This window comes from Oppia nitens, unplaced genomic scaffold (genome assembly GCF_028296485.1).
Source record: "Oppia nitens isolate AA-2021 unplaced genomic scaffold, nextdenovo-longstitch-racon4-pilon3 scaffold2_pilon_pilon_pilon, whole genome shotgun sequence".
Lineage (NCBI taxonomy): Eukaryota > Metazoa > Arthropoda > Arachnida > Sarcoptiformes > Oppiidae > Oppia > Oppia nitens.
This window is the reverse complement of record NW_026533210.1, coordinates 6,533,313-6,554,196: the sequence shown is the minus strand read 5'-3', so window position 1 is coordinate 6,554,196 and position 20,884 is coordinate 6,533,313. Positions and strand designations below refer to the sequence as shown.

General features: G+C 22.2%; 1 protein-coding gene across 1 annotated transcript; it reads left to right on the top strand.

Moving 5' to 3' along the window:
* The first annotated feature begins 1,751 nt into the window (after nucleotides 1-1,751).
* On the top strand, nucleotides 1,752-20,368 carry LOC128955919 (rho GTPase-activating protein 45-like). The gene is made up of 8 exons (XM_054301598.1): nucleotides 1,752-1,970; nucleotides 4,293-4,518; nucleotides 13,080-13,377; nucleotides 13,444-13,727; nucleotides 14,019-14,545; nucleotides 16,567-17,063; nucleotides 19,248-19,522; nucleotides 19,756-20,368. Exons 1-8 carry the CDS (start codon nucleotides 1,799-1,801, stop codon nucleotides 20,366-20,368), a joined length of 2,892 nt encoding a protein of 963 aa, XP_054157573.1. The 5' UTR covers nucleotides 1,752-1,798.
* The last annotated feature ends 516 nt before the right edge of the window (nucleotides 20,369-20,884 follow it).

Genomic DNA, 20,884 nt, shown 5'->3' with positions numbered 1-20,884 from the left:
AAAATTATTTCACGCATTATTATAAGTGGTTATATAATAGTTATCACTTTTATAACACAACACCACATTTTTTAAATTGTAAGTTCAAAATAACTGTTTAAATATTTTGTGGTTCACAATCTCTACATGTAAAACATATTATTATATAATTATTTGAAAATATAATTATTAATAGAGACATTATACTATGAGGTATTTTATTAGATAATAGCAAACAATTGGCAAAATAATAATAACAAAAAAAATGTTTGCATAAAGGGTTGGCTCGTAAAATCCAAAATCATTTATTTGTAGACTATAATAACTTACTGTATGCTTCAATTATTTTATTATATAACATTATCAACGGGTACTAAGTTTGACTCTATTATACATTATATAGATAACCTAACCAAATATACCAGTAAATATTAATATAAAAACTTAATGATAATTATATATTTTTTAAATTAGAAAAATTTTCTGATTAAACAATATTGTAGTTGACTTATATTATTGATATTAATTAATATTTGGATTATTTATTTAGTTGATCAAAATAACATTATTATTATTATAATATATTTTTAGAGATAGTCTAGTAATTTTTTTTAAATGTAATACATGTAATTGTAATATTTTGGAAAAATTTGTTATTTAAAAAAAAAATATTATACAATATAGTTATAATTTATAATGTTATAAATATTTAAAAAAAAATAAAACATAATTTATAAAAAAAATTATGTTTGCACTAGATTAAATTCTCTCTCTCTCTCTCTCTCTTTCTCTGTATATATGTGTGTATGTAATCACATGTTCTCTATTGAAATTTTGTTTAAAAAGTATACTTATATTTATTATCAAAAAACTTTTTTTTTTAAATATAATTATATCTAAACATAATTGATTATATGACAAAAAAGTGTTAAAAACAGTGTAAAGTTTTCTGTTACTAATAATACTAATAATAATAACTTTTTGCGCGCATATGCTCTTCTAATTATGTCATTTAATGTTATTAATAAAAAAATTGTTTGCACACATTAATTATATATTATATAACACACAATATATTGTACATTCATAGAAATAAAAAAACAAACAAACAATAGATTTATACACAATTATTTTATATAACTATTTATAAAAAGCATTTTTGAAAAATTTAAATATCTCTCTCTCTCTCTCTCTCTCTCTCTCTCTCTCTCTCTCTCTCTCAATATTAAACTTATACATTTGATGCAATAATTATTTAATTATATATATATATATATATTCTGTAATATAGTAACTGTACTGTATATCTAAATTTATAAATTTGATTTGATTATGAAATTACAGTACAGTAGTAGTAGTAGTAGTAGTAGTAGTAGTAGTAGTAGTAGTAGTAAATTTAATCGCACGAATACATGGGCGACACAATTGGCTGAGCATTGATAGTCACGTGATTCACGCAAATGTATGACATATACCGTTGAAGTTATAATAATAATAATAAAGTGTTTAGAGATTTGTGTTAATAAAGAGTGTGTAAAAGCAATTGAAAATTCACTGTAAATTCTGTTTTGTATTATATATATAATAATATATTTGCAAAAACTCTTTTTGCATTATAGCTAACTAACGACTACACCGACGACGACTGACTGACTGTTTTAAACTAAATATCGGATTTATTTTTGGCTTTTTGTTTATCACTTGTTTTTATAAATACTTTTATATAATATAATATATATTATATGATATATATAAATATACATTATATATGTCTATCATGATAGCTAGTATGGTTGTGTGACCCAGAATTTTTGGGGAAATGGCTTCCATTCCCATAGCCATGTCTGAGGTGTCCATATCGTCCGCGTCCTCGTCGGCTGATTCCGAACTATCAACCCGTGAGGACATCAGTGCACTCACCGATTGTGTCAAACAATTGAGAGAATCATTAGCTAAAATCAAACGCGTTTTCAATGTAAACCAAGAAAGAGGTTTGAATTACTTTTTTATCAAATAGTTTTTATGTTAATATGTTTTTTAAAATTTATATATATATTTAGTAAAATTTATTTATTAAAAAAATATTTTTTACTTTATCTTTTTGTTGTTGTTGATAAAAATGCTAATTTATTTAAAATGGTAGTAATTTAAATCATTTTTAAGATAAGATGTCTCAAAATTAATTAATTTATATAAACAAAATTTATACATATAGTATGTATATATATAATTAATATATATTTAATTCATTAGTAAATTGTAATAATTAATATATACTTAAAAATTTTAAGTATATTTGTTTGTCAATTAATTAAATTTACATTTAATGAATTTTAGATTAATTAAATCAGACCAATATTAAAATGTAATTATTCAAAATTATCCATGACAATTATTATCATTTTTTATCTCCATATTATGTCATATTTGTAAAACGAAATTTTTCAAAAATATTAATATGTGACTTAAATTTTAATATTATATATATATATACATATAAATTATATTTCTATAAACTGTTTTGTGTAGTATAAATATACAGTACATTATATACACTATAAATATACTGTATATGAAAATATGATTAATTATGTTTCACAAGTTACCCTAATTTTGAATGCAATTTTTGCGTCAAATAGTAATATAATATAATTAATTTATTATAAAATTATAAAAATATGTATTTATTGTCGAAACACACGAAATATATTTTTGAAGAAAAATGTTTATATATATATATATTTATTGCATATAAATATCAAATAAACTGATTTTTATAACAGTTTAATAATATTTAACAATCATATCATATTGACATCTTAATTAGCTAACTACATACACACAAATTTATATACCTGTAAATGTATATATTATAATATATACTTTATAATGTGTATATACCTGTATTTTCAATAAATTTATAATGTATACATTGCCTCAAAATACATATTAATAAAAATGATAAAAAGTATTAATTAAAACAAATTTATTTTATAATCATTAAAAAAAGTAAAAAATGTATTTTTATAAAATTTTATTGCCGACATGAAAGAGAGAGAGAGAGAGAGAGAGAGAGAGAGAGAGAGAAGTCAATGAATTTAAGTCATTTTTAATGAATTCATATAAATTCAAATATTTTATTAAATAATGTTATTTTCCTTAAAATAAATCAGTAGACAATCTTATATTTATCAGTTATAATAAATACAGTTTTATATTGAATTTATATTTACATTATATGACTGATAATCATAAAGTCATAAAATACTGGTATTTCAAAAAAAATAAAAATATTAAAACAAAATCTCACTTTAAGTTGAAGTACAAAAAGGATTGAAAGATAATGATTGAAATGAATTTTCTTTTTAATATTTAAATTTTTTAAAGTCTTTTCTATGAATTGGATATTTCTGTTTTGAAGTGAAGGCATATAAAATAATATACTGTATATACAGTACAGTAATTATATGCGAAAAAATTATAACTGAGAAAAACATTACAGAGATTTATTGATAATTTTTAATCATTTCACGGAAAAACATTGCCTCCGACTTTATTGAACAGGTAGTCCAACATCAGTCTACCTGTGTGTGTGTGTCTCAACATCACATTCACTACATAGAAATAATACATAAAATAAATAATAAATTCAACAACAAAAATATAAGACGAGAGAGAGAGAGAGATTGAAAACTTGTTTTTTAAAATAACAACATATAGTTTCATTCACTTTCTATCCCTATATTTTCAGACAATTAGTTTTCAAACAAACAGACACACAGTGTGTTAGTTATTAATTTATAAAAACAACTGTTTTTAGGGTTGAAAGAGCTTTTCAATATAATAAATAACAGATAACTCAATGTGTTTTATCAATAATTGTTGTGTCAATGAATGTTGAAAATTTTATTTTTGACTGTTACTTTATTTAATAATAAATATAAATATTTTATTTGATAATAAAATATAAATTACATTGCAACTATATATTTATTAAGTTTATTATTAAATAAGACAAACATTATATTTTTATACCCCATAAATATTTAGACGATAAAGTGTGTATTTAATCACAAAAATAATAATAATTCATAACTGAATAATATGCCATTTTTTGAAAGTTAATAACTTGTATATTAAGTTTAAAAATATTATTTATCAAAATTGTGCGCTTATATGTTGTTATAAATTTTCAATTCAATATAATTGTTTAATATCATACTGTATTAATGTTTATTAAAAAAATTATGATATTTTAATAATATTTATTAAATAAAACATTGTTTCCAAAAAAACCCTCAAAAAAAATATAGACAAAAAAGAGACACTTCGTGTTGCGGCTCACGAAAGACTGGGCGAAGTTTTGAAAGCCATGAGACAAATACTGGAAAAGTATCCAAAACTCCAGTCGACTGACCTATTGATGAGCGCCGGGAATCTCATACATCACGTGAAAAACTTCAATTACGACGACAGGTCGGCGGACAACAAACCGTTTATTGAGGCCGTCGACCAATTGGCACTGGCATTCAGTACAAGGTATGGTATAATTTTTTTTAAAAAATTTATTTTATTGATAACTTTCTATTTATTATTTGCCATATATTATTGTTAAATATTTACATTTTTCAAGTATATATATATAAAGTTAATGATTATTAGATTTCTAGAAATATGTAGTGTTAAGGAAAGTTAGGTTTTATTTTTCTATTTCTTGTTATTATTATTATTATTGTTGTGAATTATAAGTGTCTTTTAAGGAAAGACGGTATAAATAGGAAGTATTTTTCGTTGACATTTCCAAACAAACACAACATCTTTTAAATCTGAAAAACATTTTATATGATTATTATTATTAATTGTTTATTTTGATAATACACTCTTAATAAGTTATAACATTGTACTGTATAGTACACTAAACATTTTCAGAACAAACTCGGTACTTTTTTATTTATGTTACTTATGTTTTTTATGCTACATTTGATAATTATAAAAGATACCATATTGTCATGTGTTGTTTAAAAAAATGCGACATCATTTATGTAATTATATAATTATTTAATAGAGATATAGTTACACAAAAAACATATGTAATATACATAAAAAGGGCCCGAGTCTTCGGTAGATCATAAACCGTGTACAGTACATACTTATCCTAATTTATAACTGTACTGTATATTACTTTTTGGGTTTGTCAACAATCAGTAAATTACTACAATATTTACAGTAATAATAATAATAGAGATGAGACTATATTTCTAGTGAAAACCCGTTTGTTGTTTAGACATAACATTTATTATTATTATATACAAATAATATATCATCAAATGCCAAATATTTTTTTTATATAAAAATTGTATTTTTTGTGAATTATATTTTTTCCCACTAATTTTTACTTAATTATGAATAACATTAATTGTTATACAATTTTTAAAAATATAAATATATTTAGATTAAATATCCGAGTTTTGTTTCTCTATGAGTGCCATTGAATATATAGATGACACTTTGAAAAGCATCGGTACCCTCGTTATATATCTACCCGTCCCTTATTATTATAATGCACTCATGAGACAGTTCCGGTATATATATGTATGTCTCTGTCTTTCTCTATCTCAATAAAAAGAGACATCCCATATAAAGAAGCACTGGTGTGTATATTATGCCAATTTTTAGGCATAATAAATAAAATAAAATACAATTTATAATAGTAAACCATATGTTTTCATAATACTTATAGTGACATAACATAAAATATCTTCTTTTTTTGAAAAAAATTCAATATATTTTTAAATATTTTTTTACACTCATTTCCTATTTAATTTAAATACCAAACAAACTGTTATTCAATTTAAGTTACAATAATAATGGTTGTAAAAAATAATTATAACAATAATAATAAATAAAAGTAGACTCCTATGCAAATGTACTGTTTATTAACTTATTTAACCCCATATACTGAGTTAACATTATTGTTGTTATAATTTCAATGATTATCTCTTTCAACACTTGAGTTTTTATGGGTCTCTTAATTGAATTTGTTGTTTGCTATAATAGATTGTTAATATTTTATTTTAATTAATGATTAATGATAATGTAAATGATTATTATAAACAATAAAAATTGCTATTTAATGATTGTATGCATTAATAAATCTATTAAAAAGTTTACTAAAAAATATATTTATAACAAAGTTTCTAAATTTAGTAATTGATTTTAAAAATACAACATAGCATAACATATAATAGTAAGTTATATTAAATATTTAATTTATTAGTATATATATATATATATATATATATATTAGGAATAAACATTTCGGGAAATAAATATTTTGAATAAACACTATATTTTATAATAACAAATATAATATCTAATAAATTCATCAATAGTTTTTTGTAGAGAATTTACAAATGTAGTTAAATACCAATTTTACAAAAAAAATATTTTATATATTTTATATATGTTATAAAATATGTTAAATAGTATGTTGTATACAATGTATAGATTATCTTAAATATATTATTCACTAAATACTCTCTATTTTCAATATACACAATATTTTATTAATATAAACAAAAGTAAGAATAAAATTTTATTATTATTATATACGATCTCTTCCTCAGTGTTTTTATTAAAAATACAGTAAATATATTACAAATATATATATACAGTATATATATATTTAAATTCATTTCTTTCTCATGTAATCTATAATTTAGAAACAAAACAAAATGAGGAAAATATGAAAATTTATCCCAAATTGAAGGTGTATTGTATATAATGTTTCACTCAAAAAAATTATAAAAAAATAAAATAAAGTTAATTGTGCCCATAAAATGCCTCTCCCTTTCCGATGAGTTATTTATCGTTTAAGAATATCTATCACTCATTTCCCATCCCATTATAATAAGGGGAACGGTATGTTGTGTATTGTATTTAAAAATACTGTACTACTTATATCATATATATTTATACATAATATATTTAGTTTATGTAAGTGTTGTGTATAAATATATGTGTCTGAAGATATCTCTCAGCAGTTTTCTTAAAGCGGCGAAAAAGCAACAAAAATCACTGAAAAAATTTAGGTCAAAATTTACGTTAAAATAAGCGTCACATACAGTATAACATATAGTGAGCGATACATAATTTAGATTATATTTTAGTGTTTTTAGTGTATATATATATAAGCAGCTAATGATAGCAATTTTCTATGTATATGTAATGACAATATATATATATATATAAGTTGGTGTGTGTTTATAAATATATTTATATTTATACAAATAATATAATTTTAAATTGAAGTGTTATTTATAAGTAACATTTATATGTGTGTTTGAGTGCATTAAAACAATAATGTCTTAAATATTTATAGACCACTTTTTCATATATATTTATAATAAATATCTAAAAGATAACTACAGATAAAAAGGAGTTCACTGGTTATTATAATATTAAGCAACACTTATAAAAAAATTTAAAATTTTTATTTTTATTTGAATTATTTATAGCAAGAAAAAAAATCTGTTTGAATTTCTTTTATGTTTTAAACGATATGAAACATATTTTGCAATTTTTGTAATATACTATCTTTTAAGATGATTTATATCGCATGTCCAATATATTTATAATATAATTAATATTATGTATAATAACTGATATAGTTATACTGCAGATAGATATAATAAATTTTTGTTTTTATATTAATATTTTTATTACTACTATTTTTGTGTAGATTTACTGTCTAATATGTTAATTATTTTAGATAATATAGTAAATGGTCTATAAATATATTTAATTATAATTTGATTTTCTATTACGATATGTTAACTAATACATCAAAATCATTCATTAAATTGTTATATAATTTTTTTGAATATTTTTATATATACTATAAATATATTTTTATTAATCATTAGAGCATTGCTATTGCCTTATATGTGGGAAAGTGTTATAATTATTTTAAAATTTAAAAATATATAAATTATATTTATATATATAGATAATTCAGTACATATAATTAGAGGTCAATAAAACAAAAATTATATGTTTTTATTACATATAATTTATATCAATATTTTAACACATTTTAGGGAAATCGTATAAAATAAACATTAGTTTTAAAGAATATTAAAGTAACGATAAAATGATTATATAATTAAATTTATATTAAATTCATTTATTATTAATTTTATTTTCGGTTTATTTTATAGCTCACTATTAATAATACAAAAATTAGTAAAATTATATTAAATATGATACTAAAATTTAAAATAAATAAGTGCTATGAAAATATTTTATTAAATATTATTAGTTAAGTTTATTATCAAAATAAATTATTAAACTTATCGCCAACATAATTATTTTTGTTTATAAAAATATTAATAATATTTGTTGGGCTAATATATCACGATTTGCCCCAAACATAATTTTATTGGTAACAAAAGTAATAATAGTTTTATTTATGAAAATATCAGTTAATAGATTAATTTATAACTCTCTCTCTCTCTCTCTCTCTAAAATTTAAAATAAAGTTTATTTTATAAGTAATAATCTTATATATAAAGATACGTGAGATCACTATAAAATATAATTTAAATCTATTAATATATTATTTTTACAACAACAACAAAAATAATATAATTTAAAATTCACTAAAATTATATTTATATCAAATATCAACTAAAATCATCTAAAAAAGATGATCACTTTTTTTTATTTATAAGGAAACCTTCATTACAAATAACGTAAGCTTTTAAGTAATAACGAGTGTATTATCTCTTAATTAATGAACAAATTTTTTTGTTATTTTTTGTTTATTAAATTCAAGGAAGAAATTAGTGCTAATTAAATGAGAAATCTTTTGAAATATCATCAGAAAAATATATATAAAGATATTTTTAATACAGTACTAACACAAAAACATAGTTGTGTGACATTATTTTTTTTTATATATACACATAAACTAACAACTAATTCACACAATTTTTTGATAACACACACACAAAAAACATAATTTCTAATAAAAATATTATTTCAGAAAACGAAAAAAAATAAAATCAGATAAATAAAACAAAATTTATGACTCTTTTTTTTTGCTAACCAATTACATAGAAATTTAAAAAATAAATTTATCTAGTACATATTATTTTTTTTTATTTATTAGAGTACAAAAAAATATATTATAACTAAATCCTATTGCCCTCTCACGTGCATTCAAACTTTGAACACTCAATTATAATATATAAGGGGATCATCTATTTGTAAGTGACAACAGGATTACATCAATTAGTAAATTAGTTAATTGCATATGTTTTATAGATATTTATTATTATTATGTACAGTATTTTATCAATATATTTACTATATGTGCACGTAAACACAAAATAATAATTATTATCTAATATTTAAAATATAGGTAATATACTGTATATTTAAATATTATGAAAACATATAATAATATCTAATCAATTGGTTTATATATATATATATATATTATTAATTTCCTGTCGACGCGACGCCGAGATAGCTATAAAAAAATTTTAAACAAAAAAATTGTTTAGTTTAACCAATAAAGTTACTGATTATATATTTATGTATTTGTAATATACTTTTGATGAGTTGAAGTGTCTGTCAAAATAGTAAATCCTTGTAAATTATTATCAATTGGCAATGAAATATTGGGTTATAGTATAGATTTAAATAAAAACATAATAATAATTTTTATAACTAAAAGTGAATTAACAAATTCATAAGTTGGTAATTATAGTATTTGTTTTTATTAATAATTTAATATTAATTGCTAATAATTCAAACTAAATCATTGTAATTATAATAATTATATTATTATAAAGTATAAAGACATAAGTCAATAAATATATATATATATTTATATATAAACAGTAATTATTTACTATTTTATGACAAACAATAATATTAAACATTTACAAATGTTTTATGTATGTATATTACCTGTAATATAAATTTAGCATAATTTCATTGTATAAACTTATTTATTGCAATTGCTTTTGTTGTTGATGTTGTTGTTAAAATAGTATTATTTTATTAATAAAGTATTTCATACTAATTAATAATATCAAAAACTGTTCAACAATTATAATACTAAAACAAAACAAAAACAAACAAATCTTATTTTTTTACGTTGCATGTGATTTTTGATTACTATTATTATATTTGTATAAATTAATGATTGATAACTATTAATAGCATTATTTAATAAGCAATTTTTTAACTATTTATAAAATTAAACAGTTAAAACAAAAATTAAGAAAATAAAAATAAAAACTATCTTTTATTGAATAAACATTTCTTTCGATTACTGTAAAACTATGCAAACAAATAACCTGACGTTTGTTTGAATGTAATTATTTAAATATTGTTTTTATTATATATATATTTAATTTATTTTAAATATTGTTTTTAATTATATATAGTTAATTTATTTTAAATATTTTTTTATTTATAAAAAATTATTATTACTGTAAAAAAATCAATATATAATAGTTATATACTAACTATAAAAATAAAAACTATTTTCTTTCTTAAAAAATATCAATAGTTATAACCACATATTTATATTAGTTTTAATATTATTTTTCACAATTAAATAGTTTTTAATTCATAATAATTTATTATTTGATTATGTGTATTCAAATTATTTATCATTAGTATACAGTTAGTATCAAAAAAATAAATAATTAAAGGTTGATCACACCATTATGAATTGAAATATAAATTTAATAATCTTTAATAATAATAAAATAATAATATTAATTTAATTCATATAAATCATATTATATACATAATTCAAGGCAGCAGTTTTTCATTAGAGATTAACTATTAAATCTATAGGCATATTAAGATATGATAATATTTGCAATACATCTACAAATACTTATGTAATCTAATCAATAAAAACAAGTTATAATATTTTTAATAGGAATTATATGATAAATTTTGTAACTTTTTTTTGTTTGATTAAAACAGTAAACAATTTCTCATACATATATGCTGTACTTAAACTTCGGTTATAGTGATATTCAATTAATATATTTAATTTAAATTTAAAATACAATTTATGATTTATTTGTTTCTAATAAATTATTAAGTATAAGTAATTAAACAATATAAAAATATAATATTAATAATTACTAATGCTTACTGTGTAATTTGTTAATTAATAAATAAATGGTGCTTAATAATAATTATAATAATATAATGTTCAGGATAAAAAATTCAGACAACATTTATTACAGGACAACAAATCGGTATATAAATAATATTTTAAATTTATACAATAATTACTTTTATACTTTCTTAAATAACTTAAATCTAAACTTTAAGCTATATAAAAACCAATTAATTATTATATGATATTTTAATAAATTAAAAGTATCTTATCTAATATGCCATAAATACTCTATAATAAAATTTATTATTATTATTGTAAACAGTCTCCTCTTTTGTTTTTTAATTCTCATATTTAAATATAATTAATTTTGTATTTAAATTTAAATCTAATTATTATAAATAATAGTTATGATAAATTTAACTAGATTATTTTTTTAAAATGTATATACACTTTACATAAATAGCCTAAATATCATTGTAATGTGTGGTCCATTATAGTTGTGATTGAAATACTGCAGAGAACTGATAAACAAAATAATACTCAAACAATATGTCTATTTGTATTATCACTAATTAGCTGTAATTAATTCATATAATTATACGACTCATTAAAAAAACAAATTTTATGGCTCAGAGAGAAAGAGAGAGAGAGAGAGAGATGCTTAGAGACATAATAATAAAATTTCATTTTATAGTTTCATTATATTTTATTTTGCTAAACTTAGGAAATTAATATGCAATATATATTAATATATATAGAAATAAATTTAAAATTAAAATTTTAGTTTATCTTTAAAATTCAAATAACAAACTAGTACTATAGTTTATATTATTTGTTTGTTTGTTTTTTATTTTTAATTTAAATAAACAAAAGTTGTTTGATTACTTAAAAATTATATAACAATTATGTATATTTATACATCTTTACATCAATATATTTACATAATAAATATGTTATACATAGTAAAACATACTGTATTATCATAAAAATCAAATTGTTCGTATTATCTATATTTTAAAATTAATAATATTAATGTATATCTTGTTTTATTTGCATAAAAATTTATTTATAAAAACCAAATTGAAATTAAGCTTAAAGCTAACTAATAAAAATTATACTTAATATATTTATAATGTCTATATGTTTATGTGAATTTAAATAATAAATAATATAAATAATGATAGTAAGTTTTATATAATGATTTAAAATTAATTATATTTTTTATTAAAAAAACTATTTATCATTTTTTTGTGTAGATTTAAGAAATTTAATTTAGATTTAATTTATTTTCATAATCTGTTGTTCTAAATATGAAAAATTAAATTAATTTTAAAATTGAAACTATTTTTTTGTTGAGTCTGAAGAAAAACAAAATTTATTTATATTTAATTTATTTAATATTTCTGATAATATATCAATATTAATTATATTTTCTAAAATTATAAACATATAAAGAAATGTTTAATCAAAATTTTTAAAAATGTATGGTAAATGTTATTTTTAGTATAAAATAATTGAAGTATTATATCCTATTATTGTATATCATTTAATATAACAGTAGTTAACAAAAACATGCGTATAATCTATGAGAATATGTTTGACATATAATTGATTGAAAATAATAATAATAATAAAATCAAATAAAAATTTTGATAAATATCTTTTACAGTACTATCGAGTGTTTATTCATAAATCAAACATATATTTTTCAACAATAGTTCAAGGCTTTAATATTGCATTGAAGTTAGAAAGAGAGAGAGAGAGAGAGAGAGAGAGAAAATAAAATAATTATTTGATTAATTGAAAAATAAAAAACATAATATAATTAATTAGTTCCCTTTAAATACTATTAATAATAGTAGTATTTATATGATTGAATGCTATTAATTATTTGAATTTAAAAGATATCGTAATAATAATAATGTAAATAACAATTTTCCAGAGTTTCCGAATACCTGATGGGAGACATTGATGTGTCGACAATACCGTCATTCAAGTCGACCGAAAACCTAGTAACAGACTCGTCGTCGCCATCAGCGGTCCTGTCGGCCAATGATATTGACGACCGATTTTTGGCGCTTCCCGAAGGTATTGATCTGGCCTTACATCGGGCAAAGGTCTGGTCAAAGTATACAAAAGATGTTATTTCGTATATTGAAAAACGCACGAACATTGAGGCCGATCACGCGCGCAATCTAATCAAACACGCCCACCAAATGAAATCTATCATCAAAGAGGAGGTAATACTACTTAAATGATTAGTAAATAGTTTGAAATTATAATATTTTTAATTGTTTTTTTTGCAGTCATTTCTTCCTTTTCAATCGATATACTTGACGGCCATCGATCAAGACGTCGAAAACGGCAACTCATCGCTGGCCACGTGTTCTCTATTATTGGGCCATAAGTTTGTTGAGCCGATGAACACGCGTCGCGTTGAACACGAAAAGACACGCAAACAGATCAAAGAGTTGTGGACGCGTGAGCTCAAGCGTATGCACGAAGCGGTCAACACGTTGCGCAAAGCACGCGCACTGTATGTCACCCGACAACAGGAGCTCGAAAAGGCTAAGACTGGACTCAGGACTAGGTTTGTGATGTCATATATAATGACAGACTATTTATCACTATATTATTAATATTATTAGTATTAAGTCATGTCATTGAATATGTTTAATAAATGTGATTAAAATAAAAGTCACATAAATTAGTTTATAAACAGTTTTGCTATATATTTGTTACATTAAATAGAATTAATATACAAAATGTCAAAACATATATGTATTTAATGCAAAGTCAGTGTTTTAACAAACACATGGATAACACTTTTTAAAAATAATTTAATTAACAAATAAATAAAATTATTTTTGTCAATTGGCAGCAGTGAATCCGGCACCGAGTGGTCGGTAGAGAAAATGGACAAAAAGCGTCGGGCAGAAGAGGACGCATCGGTTCGGGCGCGAGAGGCCGAGTTGGCTTATAAGACCAGTGTCCAGGAGGCCAACTATAGGGCCGCACAGTTGCAAAAAGTTAAAAAAGATTTATTGGTCAGAGTCAGAGAGCTGTTATCGGTATGCGAGGGCACTATGAAGACGGCCACCAGTGCCTACTTTCAGTTATGTCATGTAGTGTCCGCACCATTACCTGTTCAATTGCAAAATCTGGTCGACTCTGTACGCAATTATGACATGGGATCGGCTCATATGGATTTTGTCAAACGATTGCCCGAACCGCAGGCCAATCAAACCGCTTTCACGTTTCAGCCACACGTGACCACTGATCACGATTCCAGTGAATCTGATTCAAACTCGTCCTCACCGGCCAATAGTCCGCCCACTCGCGGCCCGTCCGTTGGCGGCGGTATGTTCTCATCGGGCGATGAATTGGAGACCGACCACGACTTTAACAGTAAATTATTTCTTTATTTTCTGATATTTAAGACTTTTTACACTTTTAATTTGTCAAAAAACTTTATAAATTATACTTATTTTAAGTGTTTTCTTATCCCTTAAAACTCATTTATTATAAGAAGCTTTTAACTGAATCTCAATAAAGATTTGTGTTAATTATGTCAGACATACGGAAATGGCATTAATAAAGTAAAAACTTAAATAAATTGAAATTAAAGTTTAATTTGTTGTTTAACAACAAATAAGTATAAACTTTACATATAAATCAATTTGTTTATAATAAATAGATTTTTAATGATAAATCATAGAGAAGTTAATAATTGATTTTCTATAATGTTTAAATTTAAATGACTTTCACTACACTAACTATATTATACAAATGTAAAGATTATTATGACTATATTAATGCATTTTACCACAAAAAAAATTATTTTTGAAAGTTTAAAATAGCAAACATTGCATGAGCGTCAAAAATCAATTACTAAACATGTAATTATTGAAGCAATAAATTACCGGATTATATAAGTATCTAATCTTGTTTTTTGACATTTTTATTATGTTATGTAATATTGTAGACTAAAATGTTGAGATATTTATTAATGTGTACCCATCTTATGAACATATATTTCATTAAATAATAGCTAAATGTTTTCCTATAATCAAAGATAGTTTATTAAAAAAAACTAAAATTAATTATAGCATTAAACTATATATGTTGTTGGCTATAAAATAGCAAATTATATCAAAATTTATAACAGTGTATTAAATTTGTTTGTTGTGTAATGTTTAATAATATTAATATTACTGTATTTGTCATTTTGTTATATATTAATTTTAATGTAGAATTATGTAATATTTTTTTTTGTCTATCGTTTTGTTAGTCAAAAATTTGGTTTATGATTTGATAAACTATTTTGTAAAAGTATTTTATTAATATTTGTTATTTATAGTATTATAAATTTTTTATACTTGACTTTTACCTGTGCTTTACCCTAACAATGGCATTGATAATGACAATCAAAAACTCAAATACAAATTGAAATATAATTGTAATAAAATAGTTACTACAATATAAAAAAAAATAATAATAATATTAATGCTATTCATATTCACGTCTTACCAAAAAAATATGCTTTTATTCAGTCATTCCCTCAGAGATAGGGAAAGTCATTCATAAAATAAAACGATGAAATTTAATGTTAATAATGTTGTTAAACAGTGATTGAAAGTTTTTTTTTGTTAAAAATATTTTTCATTGCTATTTATTGTACGGTATTTGAATAGTAATATTGTTTAGACCGCTTATTCTCTTATATATATTTTAAATTATATTATTATTATTATTATTATTACTTTTTCTTTAACAACATTGACAACTATATTGGATTTGAAATCTCTTTTAATTCATGAAAGAAAAAAAGAAAAAAATCAATTGATTTTTAAAAAATAAATGACAAAAAGTGTTTTTTTTGAAGAGAAAAAGCAAACATTTATTTAACTCTTGTAAAGCCTTGAGAGGGAAGTGATGACAGTTTAAGAGTCTTAAACTTTTTTAAGGCAAAGTTTAAGAAAGTTTAAGTCTAAGAGAGAGAGAGAGAGAGATAGACCGAAAAAAATCAAATTTTTATTTTTGTATTCAAATAATTATTTTTGTTTCTATCTGTGAAATACTTGTGTGTTGTCTCGTGTTAGGCATGAGTTTAAGAGACTTACAAAAAAAGTTAAGTGAAAGTCACTGAATTGTTTAGGAAACACCCGAAACACACAACAAAACTTATTATAATAACTAATATTAACATAAAGATAACAACATGTATCAAATCCTATGTATTTTTTGTATATATAGTTTATTATTATTTTTATTAGTTCATTGATAATCAATGCTAAAAATGTTATTTTTCCAAAAATAACAAAATATATATATATATTATTTTTTAAAAACATCGAAAATGTTAACTATTTTTAATTATTTTCATTTTAATGACATACCAATTGTCAACAACAACAACAATGCAATAGCAGACAGTGGTTACTTCCCGTCCAATAATCGTCCAAAATCATCGACCGGTGCTTTACTGTCATCGGCCCTAATGAGCAAAGCTGCCGAAACCCATAAGTTCCGCAAACTCAAGACACCGTCCCGTTGTCGTGAGTGCGACTCATATGTCTACTTTCAAGGTCTGGAGTGTCTAGAGTGCGGTCTCGGTAGTCATAAAAAATGTTTGGAAACATTGACCATACAGTGCGGTCACGTAAAACTGCCCCGTCGTATGACAACATTTGGTGTAGCACTCAGTGCACAGTCCGATAATAGCGAAGTACCGCTTATTGTTAAGAAATGTATTGAAGAGATTGATGAGAGAGGATCAACCATTAAAGGCATATATCGTGTGTCGGGAGTCAAGTCACGGGTGGAAAAACTGTGCCAGAGTTTCGAGTCGGGCCAGAATCTGGTTGACCTGTCCTCTACACCACCCAATGTCATCGCCAATGTTCTCAAACTATACTTAAGACAGGTATGTGTTTATGTCTTTTTTGTGTAATTTTAAATATAATAAATATCTAAAATAATGTATACCTTATATGGGTTTTGTAATAAAATAATTAGGTTTTAGTTATAGTGAACTTTATTATTATTATAATTTAAACTAATAAAACTTATTTTAAAATAAGTGTGACTAAAATAGAAATTATATATAGAGTTTTAAATTGAATTTATTAAATTAAATTATTATTATATTTTCATAATATATTCAATTTTTATTGTGATTTTAGGATGAGTTTATTATATTTTTATTTTCGTTTTTTTATTGTAATTATTTTAAGAGACTTCCTCTCAAATCAACATTAATATTTAGGTATTAAATTACAAATCTATTACAATTAAATGCAATTCACGTTTACTATTACAGTATTATAGTATAGTATTAAAAGTTTAATAAGTTGTTTGTCATGTTTTTTGTTGTGTTTATTAATGTGTAAAAAGAAAAGTCCTCTTAATTAACATTTTAAAGTAAAATTAATTTTTTGTTTAATAGTTAAGAGATAAAAATGAATTCATTAAACGAGAGTTTATTACAATAGGATTTTATTATCATTAAAAAAACAATTTCGGGATCAGATATTTATAAATAATCTTATTTAGCATTTATTTTGAAAAAACTAAATAATTTCTCTAAAATGTATTATATCTTAAAGTCATACATATAAAGGCATTATATTTTTATTTATACCATACAATAATACAATGTTTTTTAATGAGTGAAAATGTTTTTATAGATAAACAATTATCTGATAGTAATTAGGTGTTTAATAATATATTTTTAATGCTATTTATATTGACTATTGAAATGTTGCTCTAAAGGTTTACTTTGAAGGCATATATATATATATATATAATGATTAGTTGTATTTTATATTATTAATTATACATAAATTATATTTATCTATGATATAGTCTAAATTTTTTGTTTCTATAAATTAATAATAATTATGAGAAAACATGTTTAGAGGAGACAATTATCGATCGATCGAAATATATATTAAGTGTTAGTCAACTTATTAATATTTGTATTAATTATTATATAATCTATAAGAAAATAAATGTTAATAAGTTTTTATTTGTGTGCATCAAAAGTTTACTTTTATTATTAATAGTGTTTTTATTATTATTATTATTATTATTAGAGAAATTTAAACTTACTTTTTAATTTAATCAAAATAAAAAACTCATTAAAAATAGCCTCGTTTTATGAGTTTAGCTGAAAATTGATGTGTGTTTTGTTGACTTTTATTTTATTAGTTTATTTTTTTTTTTTTGTTTTGTTTCTGATTTTAAACTTAATAAATCTTTATGTGATTATTTATAATAATAATTTTGAAAGAGTAATAATATGGCAAAAATCGATTATACATGCGATTGTCTTTATTATATTATTATTAGTTTAATCGATTTTATTTTAGTCATTATTTAATAATATTATTATTATTAGATTTTATTTATTTTTTTTGTACAAAATTATTATTACTGTTTACAAGAAAGTTATCTATCGATTATAAATTCATTGTTTGTTTTACTCTCTCAAAAAATATCAATACTATCAGCTAATAAATCTAAATTACATTTCTGTTAATTATATTAATAGTGAGAATAAGTTTTTTATCTATTATTTTTTGAATTTTAAATTTCAAACAAAAGTTAACAAACAATCGCTGCGACAAAAAATACATTTAAACTATTAGTTTAAATGCTATAAATATAATTTTGAAATTTTGTTTTTAAGCAATATTTTTTTTAGTTACACAAATTTTAATTATTTATTATCAATGCCTATACAGGAATTAGTTTTCTAACGATTTGATAATTAATCTACACTTTGGGCACAATAGATATAAATAAATATTATTTATATATTAAATATACAATATATATATATTTATTTATTTTTATATTTTAAATGATATCCTTGGAACTAACTTTTTTGTTAGTTATTATTATTATTATTATTATTTATATAATCTTAGAAATTGTATTTATTGTAAAATTAGTGTTTTGTTTGCATATTTTTAAACTTTTTTTAAAAATAATTTTAATATATGATATATATTTAAAATAAACTAATAATAATAATAATATATATATATATATATATATATATATATATATATCAATTTGTATATATCTTATGCCGATTGTTTAGCTCCCGGAGCCACTGATGACCTACCGTTTGTATCCCGAGTTCATACACATTGCAAAATCTTTTCCGTCGTCGGAAACGCACGAGACCTCCGACGAAGAGGAACAGGAGATCGTGGCTGAACTCAAACAAGCGGTCAGTCGACTGTCAAAAGTCTATTTCAATACACTCTCCTATTTGATGAACCACTTGAAACGGGTCTCTGAGCTGAGTCACGAAAACAATATGCCCTCAAGTAATTTGGGTATTGTTTTTGGGCCAACACTACTCAGAACTAGGTTTGTATAAAATAATAATAATTGTTTGTTTCATTCAAATAAAAACTTTCATCAATTCATTTATTATCAATAAATATATCGATCACTGACTCCCTCTTTCATCGAATACATTGATTATTATAAACTTTTTTTTGAAGCTTTTAACATTATGTGAAAAAATTATAAATTCATATCTACTAAAACAATTTAAATTAATTTTTATAAAAACTTTTATTGAAATTATATCTGTATAGCGATGGCGACGCTTCCCTATCATCACTGGTAGACACTGTCCATCAAAGTCGACTGATTGAGCTATTGATAACCTATGCCACAGAAGTGTTCGGTTCTGGTGATGAACAACAGGATATGGATTTACTTATCGAAAATTCGCCGAAACAATCAAAAGTATTCAAATCGGCCACTTGTGTGACCATTTCGGGTCAAAAAGTGGTGACCAGTAATAATAATAATAACAATAACAATAATACACTTAATAATAATAACAATGTGAATAGCAAACAAAATTTAACAGAAGCCAGGCGTCAGTTTTTCACATCACCGGCTTCTCCGCCACAATACCGAACCCAAACAACATTAGGATCGACTAACGGCTCTACTGTTACTACAAATTCATCGACAATATCGCCGTTTTCGCAGTCAATCGCTTCATCGCCGACACCGCATCCAAAACTAAGAAGAACCTCATCATCGCAACAGTCATCGTCGGTCAGCGTTGGCGGCGGGACTATAGGTCCCGCAACTGCCGTACCCAATGAGTTGGCCAGATCGGCATCGCACGCATTCACCACTCATACATTTACTGCGCGCAATGCTCACCCGTCCAGACAATATAAATATGTCTGAATTATTAATATATATATATATATATATATAAATCATTTAACGTAATATAATTTAATTGACATTTTATGGTTAACTATATAATCAATTAAATATTATTTGTTGTAAATATAAAAATCTTATTATTATATCATTAATATTAATTAATTTCATAAAGATTTTTTTTTATTATTTATCAATTTGTTTTGTTATATTTTTTGTTTATATATCATAATATATTTGGTTTTACTGTACTTAGTTTTTTTCATTATTTTTAAAATTTTAAATCACTATTTTTAAAATCATCACTTCATTGTCATATTTGATGCCACATATCATTATATAATTTAAAGACTTATAATATATTATTATTATATATAAATTTACTGTTAATGATTTTATCAATACATAATACAAATGCTTAGCAAATAAAATGCTAATAAATAGTTATTTGAAAAAATATTAACAAATATGATTTGTTATTAATAATAACTTATTATAATAAAATTTCAATAACAAATAATATTTATATAATTAATT

Bases quoted from the DNA above. Each gene is read 5' to 3' on its own strand.
- LOC128955919 (XM_054301598.1), top strand. From the start codon at position 1,799: ATGGCTTCCATTCCCATAGCCATGTCTGAGGTGTCCATATCGTCCGCG. The intron at 1,971-4,292 runs GTTTGAATTACT...AAAAAAATATAG, and splicing joins CAATGTAAACCAAGAAAGAG to ACAAAAAAGAGACACTTCGT. The intron at 17,064-19,247 runs GTATGTGTTTAT...CCGATTGTTTAG, and splicing joins TCAAACTATACTTAAGACAG to CTCCCGGAGCCACTGATGAC.